The 13,224-nt window shown below is 43.0% G+C and overlaps 1 protein-coding gene across 15 annotated transcripts in view; it reads right to left on the minus strand.

Moving 5' to 3' along the window:
* CAMK2D (calcium/calmodulin dependent protein kinase II delta) overlaps positions 1-4,733 on the minus strand; it is a 275,544-nt gene extending 270,811 nt beyond the window's left edge. For 4 of the 15 annotated variants that reach the window (XM_060148633.1, XM_060148628.1, XM_060148625.1 and 1 more), the window contains exons 1-2: positions 4,148-4,730; positions 2,440-2,534 (exon numbers count right to left, since the gene is read on the minus strand). In XM_060148633.1, coding sequence (XP_060004616.1) covers positions 2,440-2,534; positions 4,148-4,212 — 160 coding nt within the window. In that variant the 5' untranslated portion in view covers positions 4,213-4,730. Of the gene's footprint in view, positions 1-2,439; positions 2,535-4,147 lie in introns of all 15 variants that reach the window. The other 11 variants (XM_060148627.1, XM_060148629.1, XM_060148623.1 and 8 more) reach the window with 6 other exon arrangements.
* Between the last annotated feature and the right edge of the window lie 8,491 nt (positions 4,734-13,224).

The raw sequence follows: 13,224 nt of genomic DNA on the forward strand, positions 1-13,224 counted from the left end.
ATATAAAATAAATTGAACATTTTGAAGGAAAAGTACGATAGTATTTTATAGGTGAGAAGTAATAAGTAAAATTGACACAGCACTTTGCACTTTTTAAGAAGTAGTTCTCATAAAATTCACTGAATCCTCAAAACAGCCCATTAATACCATATAGGGATTTTTTCCCCCATTTTACTGAAGAATCACCTGAGACCAAGAAAAGTTAAGTGACCGAACCAAATCTACAATACTAAGTACACTAAATAGTAGAACCAAGATTCAACCCGGGTTCTCACAGCTAAATCAAGGCTGCCACTGGATTTATGATTTTCAAGTTCTGTCATACAAATAATTTCCTTTGATCCTTACAACAACCCAATGAGGTAATAGCAGCCAATATTCACCTAATGCATATTACATAGCAGGCATTGTTCTATACTGCATTAATTCACTTACTTGTCACAAAAACCCTATAAGAGGCTTAAATTATTATTTGATTTTACAGATGAGAAAACTGAGGCTCATAGAAAATATGTAAACTGCCCAAGATCACACAAATAATAGGTAGGGGAATCATAATTTAAATCCAGGGCATCTAGTTCCCACACCTTCTTCTTCACCTCATTCTTCAGTAGGTTAAGAAACTTGCCCAAAGTCACAGGAAAGAAAAGTGCAAAGGGAGAACAAGAAGCATGCATGTTAGCCCTTCACCCTAACTACTTTCCCTAAATGTAATCTGAACAATAAGGATCATTAAATCCAGAAGGGGCAAGGTAGCTTTGGAGTAGATTGTTCTCTAAGGCAGAGTATGAGCAGGTGAGAAACATCAGCAGAGTAACAGGGAGAAGGAGTCCCATCAGGCTAGAGAAGACTTATCTTCCACCCGTTCGAGGCAAAAGAAAGTAAAATAAAATGTATGTGAGCAGAGACAGGCGTATTTGCCACCCTGGTGTAGGTAGTATGAACTGCGGTAGACGAAAAGGGACGATTCTAACTAAGAAATTAGTAAACATGAAGCACAGACTGATTTATTTTGAGAGAAAATTTAAAGCCACTGAAAGATATGGGATAGGTGTTGTAACGCCTCCAAAAGAACTGATACCCCACTCCTGCCAAAAGTACCTAGCACACAGGAAGAAATTATATAAGCACCGAAAAAAATCTGACTACACTTTTTCCTTTTTCTTTTTAACACTAAAATGTCATTTACAGTCTAGCAACTCCTTTACCATTAAAGATGTTCTGTGGAGGAGAGAGAAGTGGGGAAAGGGAACATAATTGAGCATAACGTGCTTCTCGTTAGTTCTCATGTCCTGAATCTATGGTGCGGGTTACTTTAACAGGTAGACCGTCCTCAGACTCATTAAAATCAGGTGAAGGAAATCACAACAAAATCCCATTTAAATGAATAAACTGAAACGTCAACCTAAATCTAAAGTACACGTTAAAAGTAGAATCTGCAATAAAGAGAAAAAAAAATCATGGCAGAGACAGACACAATGATACCAGGATACTCTAGAAAGCAACACTTTTTAGAAGACAAATTAAAGGAAAAGTAACCCTAATGGAATTTTTTCTCTCGTTACTCAAAATAAACCAGGTCACTGTAATGGACCTACACTATGGCATTTTGTTCATTTTAATTTCATTTTAATTTCATCATGCCATAAATTCCCATGGAAACACCTTAGACACGTGCTCACAATAATTGGAATGCTTACCCTTTCAGTATAAGTACTTTTGCATGAGTTCAACAAAATAAAAAGAATGCAATGAGGCCCCTCCAAGTTTTTTGCTTATGTCAACAGCTATTTTATGAGTACGAATTACCTTTGCGGTTATAAAGCACGTGTAAAATACATTACATGAGTGAGAAGCCTTACTGCAGATGATCCAGTAAAGGTCTGAACTGCACACAGAAACATCAAAATCAAGCTGAATTTCCTAGAATATAGCAACCATAAAATTTTCCTCCCAACGCCATTACTGTTAAATATACCTTGATGAATTAAGTTCAAGTGTAACTACAATTGAAATATATGATTCAGCTGAGTTATGACCCATTTTTCCTCTCAAAAGCAAAAGGGAATAATGACAGTTGTGAGACTTACATTTTTCCATTCCAGGGTTTTTCTGAAAGTTATTTCACAGGGGAGCTAAAGGCAAAATGCACTTAGTGATATTTATTTGCTTTAAAATAGTTATTTATGCTACTACTCACAGGACAGATAGCATTTTAATAACAATTTATCAAATAACAATTGTATTTGGTCATTTATTTTTAAACTGTACAGACCAAGAGGCATTCAGGAATGAAATAATCGCAAAATGTCATATGATACCTAAGGCTACAAGTATAACTAAATGACATATTTACATACAACAGAACCAACATACAACAGAACAAACAACCAACATGACAAATACACAAGTAACATATATGTGATTGAAAATACCCACCCCTAGCAGAAAGCTTTTTGGTGTTGATAATTTTGGCAGCATATTCTTGTCCAGTAGGGATTTTCATACATCTTCTCACCACTGAGAATGCCCCCCTGAAAACCAATAATTAGCAGGTCATCAATATAATCAGCTCTGATATTCTATTAAAAACGCACATCTGAGCATTTTTATTGAATTTAGTGAACTGTCAAATATCAGTATACCATAAAGTAATCTCCAGAAAATGAACTGTTCTTCCTGGAAACTGAGACCCTCTTTAATGTTGAAGAATAAAATTAGATTTCATTAACTGGGAGCACACATTATTAATCAACAAAATGAAAAGAACTGCCAATTACGACGGCTCTTGTTTGCACATGAAATTTGAAAACATTTTACACTTCACGCTAACACAGTACCAAATGCTCTGAGAAGAAACCCTGCAAAGAGTAGAGCTGAGACGGAGCAGCAAAAAATCTGCTGCCTATTTATTTTAGTAGGAAAAAATAAAATTAATGTGGCTTCAAGTAAGTAAATATGGTGATTGTTTTCATTAAAATAAGTCTTAGGAACACTTGAGTGGGGTTTAACAAATCCTGCTATGGTGATTTCTCTGTGCCCTGTTTTGGGCTGGGGGAGGGGAGAGTTTGAATTAAGCTGCTCTTCCGACATATTCTCCATGTTTTAACAGCAGACAACATAAATATATAAGGATATGATTTTCATTACATTTAAAAGATATTTACATGTCCTTTAATTCAACTGTATAAAACAACAACACACACATAAACGCGCCCCTTCCTTAAGCAATGTTCGAAACTAGCGACAGAGGATTTGGGTTTGGGTTTGATGCTACATAAATTAACGTTCACGGCTCGGCCTCTAGATTCTTTGCACAGGTTCTCAGTAGGTCTCCTGTCCCCTTCCTTAACATCACCAAGTACAATAGTTCTCTGCCCGTCAGGTGTAGGAGGTCGTTTTACACAACGATGGGCTACCCTTGGGAAGCTCTCTCCCGGTCACCAAAGGGCTTTTCCGCTGCCTGTATAAATAAATCCTCCCAGAGAACGCGAAGATACACACGTAAATCCTAGGAAGGATGATGATGAGCGAGTAATCTACTGCAAAGAATAATCGTGGATATGGGACAGGGGTTCGAGTCCCTTGGGGTGGCCCTTTTCCTGGACAGAACAACTACTGGACGCGAAATAGACTCTACGCCAAGTTGAACTTTCGGCATCAATAAATATGGCAACGTCTGTGGCAGCGAGTTCTCATCCGTACGTGGGTCGTACGGCCGACACGCCTGCGAAGCAGGCGGCATCTCTATTTACAGAAAACATGATCTATGTTGCATTTTACATGGGTTCTTGTTTCCTCTCCATACACACAGACACACGCTCGCACACTTCTCAGGATGACAGCTACAACTGCAGGGATCGTAAATCCACCAATTCTCTGGTGCAGAAAGGTGGGGGGAGCGGGAGAAGGTGGGCTGAGGATTATCGGAATGGGCCACAGCCGGGGTGGAAGGTCTTGCCCCTTCTTTGTCCCCTCCTCTTACTAACACAGCACCTTCCTCCGAGCTGACACACCAGGGGCCCTCCTCCCTCTCCTCCCGTCTCCCAAATTCCCTCGCCCCACGCGGGAGGCCGGTGGGTCGGGGGTAACGCGACCCGCCCTCTGCTGGAAAGGGGACGTGAGGGTGCCCGGCAAAGGCGCTTACTTTCCGAGCTCCTCGAAAAGCTGATACTCGTCCGTGAACCTGGTACAGGTTGTAGTCGAAGCCATCCTGGGTCCGGGCTGTACCCCTGGCTGGGAGTGCGGCGGACAAGACGCGAGCAGACGCGCGGCTTCCCCAGGACTAGTCCCGCGGCGCTGTCACCCAGGGCCGCCCTCACTTTCCTCGTCCGAAAGTAGCTCGCCGGCGAGGGAGTATGCGCAGGGGCGGGGCGGGAGGGGAGATGACCAGAAAGGGTGGCGTGGGGTCTCCTCCCTACGGTCCGCCGATCCTCCTCCTTCTCCTCCTCCTCCGGGCCTCGCTTCCTTCTTCTCCTCCGGTCGTTCCACCCGCCCCCTTTCCAGCCCCTCTCCTCAAATGCAGGGGCAAAGTACTCAAGAAGAGGGACTGGGAAATGGAAAAAAAGCCGGGCACAGGGCGAGAGGCGAGCAGTTGCGAAATGATCCGCACCGGAGCAGGAAGGGTAGAGGCGGAGGGGAGGGAGCCCGAGGGGGCGGAGGCCGCGGAGCCGGGAGCGGACAGCTCGAGCCCAGCTGCAGCTGTCAGCAGGCGCGGGCGCGGGGTGCGCCAGGGCCGGCCTCCCAACCGCGGGCAACTCGGCCGCCTCGCGCTCCCCACGAGCCCACGCCGCTCCGAGACTGCGCGGCGGAAGAAAAAGCGTTGGGCTCGGGCGAAGCCTCGTCTGCTGTCCCCAGGCCTCCGCCTCCTCCCCGGCGCCTGGCAGCACCCCCTCCCTCACGAAGCCTCCTCTTGCTGGTCCCACACCTCTTTCTAGCGACTCTAACACTGTCCCTTTCCCACCCTCCTTTCCTCCCTCCCCGAGCCTCACACACGCGCAGAGATGCCTAGGGAGAGACCAGGTGGGTGGAGGATGTGCGGGGGAGAAGCCGGGAGAGGGTTTAGGTGAATGAGGCGAGACGTCAAAATTACAGTTAAACCCGCAATTAGGCTCCTGCCTAAATGTGGGGCTGAGTTAGCGGGAATATGTGGGGTAACTCGTGGACTGCCGAGGGCTGCTGCCGGGGGTCTCAGAGGCCCCCAGCCGGGTTGTGGGCGCCGGGCTCTAGGGACCGACCCCCGCCGGCGCGCAAGCCGCGGTGCCTTAGGTAGAGGGGCGAGGGGTGCAGGCGCTTCATCTGGGCGCGGCTCCGTGTTGACACAGCGGGGGCCGGATGTGGGTAGTCGACTGTTTCCAGAGAAGGGTCCCAGCCTCCCACACCTCCCGGTGATGCTCGGGCCCACCCAGCAGAAGCCACGCCGCCTGCTTCTAGGAGCCCGGCACGGGGTTCCTCCCTCTCCCGCAGCCTCTTCGGCGAGGGGCGACGCCCGCCGTGCCACGTTTCACTTCTGATATGACTGCCACCTCACTCTCCACGTCCCCCCGCCGTTTTCTAGGTTGGGTTTCTCAGACTCTGGCAATCCCCAAAGGCCTTTGCTTCGGCCATGAATGTTAACAGAATGAAAGCAAAAACTCCGCCACGGAGCCACACCTTCCCTACAGAGTAAACTCCCCAGTAACCTCAGTGAGTTCTGATAGTAAGACGGTTTCTCGCGAGATTTCCTGCTTGGCGGCGGGGGCGGGGTGGTGGGAAGGTTGGGTGTCGGTCACGCGACCTGGTCGGGTCTGATGTCACTCGCATCACGTGAACAGGTCTAGTGCCTTTCGCTTTGCAAAAGGAAAAAGGAAAAGGCGAGGTCGTGCGTGCTTTGCTTGTATGCTCAAAGATCTGGTGGGACTGTGGCACCTGAGTATACTCCGTAAATGGCTATCTGAAAAATCACTTTATAGTTCAAGAACACGTGCTATTTATTAGCATATCTGTCATAGTTTACAGTAAATACGAGGAAAAAAACTATCGATTACATTTAAAATAGGAGAATTTCTGAGTGCTAAAACAACCCGTGGGCCTTCCTTCCAGTCCTCTGTCTTTAATAAACTTATGCAATTGCAAACTTAGAAGCAGACCAAAACCGAAAGAGTTGTGAATGGTCTTTTTCAAATTACTGCCTTTTGTTTTACAGTATGGGGACTTTAAAAACCTGCAATTCTATTGCTAATTTGCATCCTTAGCATTACATCAGGGATTCAAATTTCCACAGCTGGAAGATGAAAGGTAAATAGGAGGTCCAGAGAATCTAAGATTGGAAGGAGTTATTTCTTGCTCTCAAAGGCTGCTGTTAATTAGTGAATTTGCCCACCGTCACACATAATCCTAATTCCCTTATTTCCTGATCTGGGGAACGCTATTCTGCCAATAACTGATGTTTTTACCAAAGTTCTCAAAGTGATCACAATTTTTAACGCTTATAACAAAATTGGACTTTGTACATATTTTGATTCCTAACCATAAAAAGCAAATATTGTGTAAAATGTAGTGTACAAGATACCAAAAACTATATGAAGAAAAGAAACAAGGTGTCTAAATATTAATAATTGGGCTAGAAAGTTGAAAAAACAATAATTTAGTCTCGGCTAAAGATTTTTAATATATATCTTAAATATTTAACAACATGGTTCCAAGTTATAATGTAATAATTTAATATTGTTATGTGAATCCAAAAATGAAACAGAAGTAAACTTAAAACAGATAATATAGAATTTTACAACTCTGAGGAAGAAAATTGTTTTTTAAATATTCAAGTAACGAGGCCTACATAATTACTGTATTTATCTATTATTTAAACTACCCATAATTGTAAATGGTTATGATGATTGTGTAATACAATAAAGGAAACAACTGAGTTTTAATACTGACCTATTATTAGACAATAAATGTGTTAGACAATAAATGTGTACTTTTTAAGCAAACACTGCTTAATCTATATTTGCACCATTCCCTGATCTATATTTTGTACTAATTAAAATATTTCTTATTTAAGAAAAACTGACAGTTATTTCTGATGTTTGAACTCCTTAAGACATTAATCCTTTGAAAGTTACACTGAAATTCCATATTATCATCTCTTGCCTCCTTCCTGGTCTCCCGCTTCTGCCCTGCCTCCTTTCATTCAAGCCTCAGCCCAAACAGCCAGAATGATCCCCTTAAAACCTCAATCAGAACAAACCATGCTTATGCTCAAAACCTTATGAAGGCTTCACCCCATCTAAACTGGACTAAAAACAAAATACTAAAGATGGCTTATAAGGCCCTAGAGAATCTCTACCCCTACTCCATTAGCCTTCTTACCTCAATTTGTGCCCTGGCTCACCCTCCTCTGGCCACACTGGCCTCTGTTGTTCCTGGAGCATGCTTCTTCTTAGGGACTTTGCATTTGCTGTTCTCTGCCTCCCAGAATGTTCATCTCTTAGTTATCATCCTATCTCATTTCTTCACTTCCCTCCAATATGTTCTCAGATATTACCTTACTGTGGTGGTCTTCCCTGCCCACTCTATCAATGACTGCACCTCTCTCAGACATGATTTCTAGTCCCATTCCCTGCTTTATTTTTCCCCTCAATACCTATTACCATATAGTGTACTATACATTTTTTTCTTGTTAATTGTTTATACTTCCCAACTAGAACACAAGCTCCCCAAGGGCATGAATTATTGTATGTTGTTCACTGCTCTATTTCTAGCAACTAGAATAATGTCTGGCACATAATAGCTGCCCGATGAATTTTGTTACTGGGTAAATTAATTATTTGGGGGTTTAGATTAATCACAATTTTCATATTAAAATTGGTAGTTGATAATTAACATACCATTAAGACATCTTACTATAAGGGTGATCATTTTCAATCAAGATGCTCACAGTATCCCATGATTAAAAGTGTTTATGCACAGAAATGGATTTTTTAAATACACAAATAATTGACATCAAGAAAAAAGGATCTAGTACTAATTTTCTTGTCATTGGAGTCCATAAAGGAAGAAGGAATTTCTGTTTTTTAGATATATTGGCCTTACTAAATTTTACACTGAAATAAAAGGCAGTGCCAAAGGTTTTAAATAACTAGAGCTCATTGTGAAGACACAAATCAATGTAAGGAAATGAAAAGTGTGGCTTAAAGTGAATTTTTTTTTTTTTTTTTTTTTTTTTTACGGTGCGCGGGCCTCTCACTGTTGCAGCCTCTCCCGTTGCGGAGCACAGGCTCCGGACGCGCAGGCTCAGCGGCCATGGCTCACGGGCCCAGCCGCTCCGCGGCATGTGGGATCTTCCCGGACCGGGGCACGAACCCGTGTCCCCTGCATCGGCAGGCGGACTCTCAACCACTGCGCCACCAGGGAAGCCCTAAAGTGAATTTTTCATGTGTAAAATGAAAAAAAAAATTTCTAAACAGTAGCATATTTGGCTTCTCAATTGATTTAGTTAATCACACAAAAATTGAGATCACTCAGTGTATAGCTTCTAACTTTCTACTTTGCTAAGGCGGAAGCAAAGTATTCATAATTTTATCAACTTTAAAAATTTACCCTTTAATACGGGAAAGGCAGTAACAGCAAACAAAGGGGAAGGGGTGGGGGGGGTGGTTAGGGTTGGATGACTGTTGGTTTGAAAAGTAGTTGTAAGCAGAGTCCTTTCACTACCTAGACTACTGGACTTCAATCAGGTGAAATCATGTCAGTGCCAAGACAAGGAAGAAATCTTGCTCTAAATGTATCCCATCCCTTTTTTGTGATAGCATTAACTGACAAACAGCAAAGAGACAGAAGACACTGAAAATGATCACTACATACAAATACAACATGAGAATAAAAGATAGAACTCTTGTAGATAAAAATTGCAAGACTTCAGTAGTCCCACTAGGAAGGGATAAATTTCTAATACTTAAACAAAACAGCTATTCTCAGTCACTCATTTCCCTTGCTACAAAGTTACATACAAGAAACAAGGAAGAGATGACTATCTCCATAGCACCCCCAAAGGCCGAATCCATCCGTAGTATGTATATTTCTGTGAGAATTTTAGCAGGGTCTGTATTGTAAGCCACTCTTCACTGCAGTTTTAGAGGCAAGGAGAACAAAGCAACTTGCTGTTGCTTTTTTCGGTTAGTCTTCCTAAGGTACAGTAACTTAAGCACATAGAGCCCGACACAAATACAGTCTACAAGTAAGTGGATAATCTATTCGCCACACCATCCATTTGTGCAAGATAAATTTACAGATGAAGAAATTAACTGTTGGGACTTCCCTGATGGCACAGTGGTTAAGAATCACCTGCCAATGCAGGGGACACGGGCTTGAGCCCAGGTCTGGGAAGATCCCACATGCCACGGAGCAACTAAGCCTGTGCGCTACAACTACTGAGCCTGTGCTGTAGAGCCCACGAGCCACAACTACTGAAGCCCACACGCCTAGAGCCCGTGCTCCGCAACAAGAGAAGCCACCACAATGAGAAGCCTGCGCACCGCAAGGAAGAGTAGCCCCTGCTTGCCGCAGCTAGAGAAAGCCCGTGCGCAGCGACAAAGACCCAACACAGCCAAAAATAAATAAAATAAAAAATAAATAAATTTTAAAATGCTGTGAATTCAGAACACAATGATTTAAAAATTTATTAAAAAAAGAAATTATTCGTAAAACAAAAGGTAGTAATAGAAAAGGTTTTCTTTGCTTCATCAGATGCTGAATTTTTTTTTTACTCAAAATAAAAAATGTGCAAATAAACAAGAAAAGAAACGATATCCGCCCAATCAAAAAGTAGCTCTTTTCCCATTACTTTCAAGTATACGGGTTAGCATACTATCCTCCATGAACATACATACATACCTACCACTGCTAAAGGAACTGTAGCAGGAAATTATATTGAATATGATGTACAAATTGAAGCAACATACATACATACCTACCACTGCTAAAGGAACTGTAGCAGGAAATTATATTGAATATGATGTACAAATTGAAGCAACTGTGTAAAAGATTGTGGAGTCATTAACAAAGAAAACGAATTAGCAGATGCTGGTTTCCTCTCGAAACCCAGCAGGACCCTGTGGGGCTCCTGGGCACAGAAGGCTTTCTGTCCCCCATTTTCTTGTTTGTAGGGAGTTCCAAAGGGCAGATTCTAACAGTTGCTAATCAAGGGAGGAGCAGCCCAAAAATCACCTGAGGCAACATTAAAGGAACCAGAGAAACTCATCAAGAACACCTGAGACAAGGACTTCCCTGGTGACGTGGTGGTTAATAATCTGCCTGCCAATGCAGGGGACATGGGCTCAAGCCGAGATCTGGGAAGATCCTACATGCCTGGGGGAAGATCCCACATGCCGTGGAGCAACTAAGCATGTGCGCCACAACTACTGAGCCCACGTGCCACAATTACTGAGCCCATGTGCCACAACTACTGAAGCCTGTGCACCTAGAGCCTGTGCTCCGCAACAAGAGAAGCCCCCGCTCCCCACAACTGGAGAAAGCCCAGGCACAGCAATGAAGACCCAATGCAGCCAATAAATTAATTAATTAATTTTAAAAATATATATATTACCTGATACCAGATTAGAGGAGTGCAGGCCCTACACACATCCTAATCTTATCAGCAACCCCACCCTTGAACTGTTGCTATAAAACTCCCCCATCAAATCCTCCCAGGTCCCCTCCAAGGGACACAGTTTTTTGGGGCAGGAGCCACTGTGTCCTCCTTTGCCTGGCAAAGCAATAAAGCTATTCTTTTCTACTTCACCCAAAACCCTGTCTCTGAGATTTGATTCGGCACCAGGGTACAGAGGCCGAGCTTTCGGCGTCACTCTGTGCACGGGTTATGACTTTCACTTACTACTGTTGCAACACTTATCACTCCTGTAATTAGGCTATTGGCCCCTGCATGGCAAGGAACTGCCATTCAGTCCATCACCACAGCACTAGCACAGGGCTTGTGCCCTAACAGGTGCTCAAAAATACCTTTTATTAAAAAAAAAAAAAAAGAATATATGTTATCATTAGTCTTTGTCTTCCAAAATATCAAAAATGCCCAATCTTTAAAGGGTGTAATGAGTCCCCTTTGTTGCTATATTTAATGGATCCTTTTCACTCCTTACATAACTTGACCTCTCTGTATCGGTTCATACTGTTGACCTGAATCTCTCTGTTGGTTTCCTTGTCTGATGCCGCATTCTCTACTCACAGCACCTCACCTGCCAGCCCACATTTCTGTCTCCTCTTTTCTTCAGGCTCATTCCTGGTGGCTCTTTTTCTCCATCTTTGTGGTAAATAGTTGCTCTCAGGATTCTGTCTTAGGCGACTCTTTTTCTTATTTTACACACCTTTCCGGGGCCACCTTAGTAACTCTCATTATCTTGATTATTTTCTGTCTTAAATTCGCCTCTCCAGGTGTAGATCCTTAGGCAAGATCAGAGAGTTTTTGTGGCAGTGCTCTCAGAGAGAAGGGTAAGCAAGTGGAGAAGCAGGGGAAAAACAAACTCAAACAAAAAACCCAGCATGTGCCTTCAGGCAAAGTCCCAACCACAGCCTGATCCACCAGCTGCTCAGGCGTGTAAATTACACCCAGATTTTTTCCCCTTCAGGCAAGGACTTCCCCATTCCTTCATCAGGCAGTCATTGACCACCAGCTATGGGGGAGGGGGAAAAGAAGGGACATAAACTCCCAAAGGGTCAAGTAAGGCCCTCCTTACTTTCAGGCACATAGAGAATGAAGAAGGGAAAAACCAAGTCAGCTAGATATCAAAAATGCTAATGACTGAAATCTTTACCTCCAACTCCCATTTCTCCACAAGCTTCAGACTTGTGTTGCCAGCTCCCTATTGGAAGTTTCCTCCCAGAGAATCTACCTCTGATTCAACACATTAAAAATTTATCTCCCAGCTTCCCTCTCTATCTGCACCTCCTCCATATCTCAGCAAGACTTGAGGGTCACCTGTAACTGTCCCTCTCCCTTCCCTCCCACAGCCAATGACAAGTCCACACACCTCAAGCCATACCCACTGCAAATGCCTTCTTTTAAGCCATCAGCTTTTCTCACTTATATTAAGGCATTAAGTCACCCTTCTTTAGTGAACTTACACTAAAGAAATCTAATGTGTCTCTCCTCAGTGTAGATACCATTATTAGTTCATCACATATCCTTAAAAAAAAAAGCCCCAAATCTTTCATATACCCTACCACGCATTTCCTGGTTTGGACCTGCTTAGTTTCATGGACTCATCTCTCTTGTCCCCATGCTACTCCATGATTCCTAAACATTTCTAGAATTATCTATCCACTTCACTTCATTTCTCATCCCTGGCATTCTAGACCAAACCATCATCATCTCTTAACCAGTTTGCTGAAACAATCTCCTAACTGCATTAATCTGACGTCATTGAAATTCTTCCTGATAAGCATCTATCTATCTAGTGGCCTGTTTATCTAAAGCACAGAGCACCTCATTCTGTTTTTCATCCTGAATTCCTTTTAGGGGGCGTTGTCAGTGGGCCACTGCAGTGGGTGGGGATTTAAGCCTTGCGTAAGTGATTGATGAGCAAGGCTCTTTGTTCTTTTTTTGTTCACAATCCCCTTTGCCTCCTTCTGGTCATAAAGTCAACCAAGGTTTGGGAGGTATTTAGTGACTGATTTGTCCAATGGCTCTAGGAAGGCTCATTCCTAGATCAGGCAAGGATTTCGTTGGTAGGCCATTCATGTGCTATGTCTGCATTAGGCCCTGTTAAAAACCTAAAAACTCTCTGGATCATCTGTCTTACTAGTCTACTGCGGTCCAGAAAATGCTTCTCCCTTGTTGCATCTTCTCATACATAGAAAAGTACTAAAATCATTAACTTGACATATCTGTTTTGTGGTTAGCAGTAATCTTTTACCAAGATACATGCTCAATTACATGTATTTCATAGCCAAAAAAATGACATATATACTAGTTCCTCCCCTACTTCTTTGGAGTGGTTCCTCAGAGCTATCTCCTGGGCTACAGTCTGCGGTAAGACCCTGAATAAAACTTAAACTCACAACTCTTATGTTGGGTGGGTTTTTTTAAGTCGACACTCTTCTCTTGATTCATGTAACTTCAGAGGAAGGCAGCGTCTACTCCAACACTCTTCATTTTCAAAACTTAACTTTTTCCAAAAAATCAATGGTTTAAACTTCAATAAATTACCTTTGCCAAAAGTTGAAATTTCT

Source organism: Lagenorhynchus albirostris, chromosome 4 (assembly GCF_949774975.1).
Source record: "Lagenorhynchus albirostris chromosome 4, mLagAlb1.1, whole genome shotgun sequence".
NCBI lineage: Eukaryota > Metazoa > Chordata > Mammalia > Artiodactyla > Delphinidae > Lagenorhynchus > Lagenorhynchus albirostris.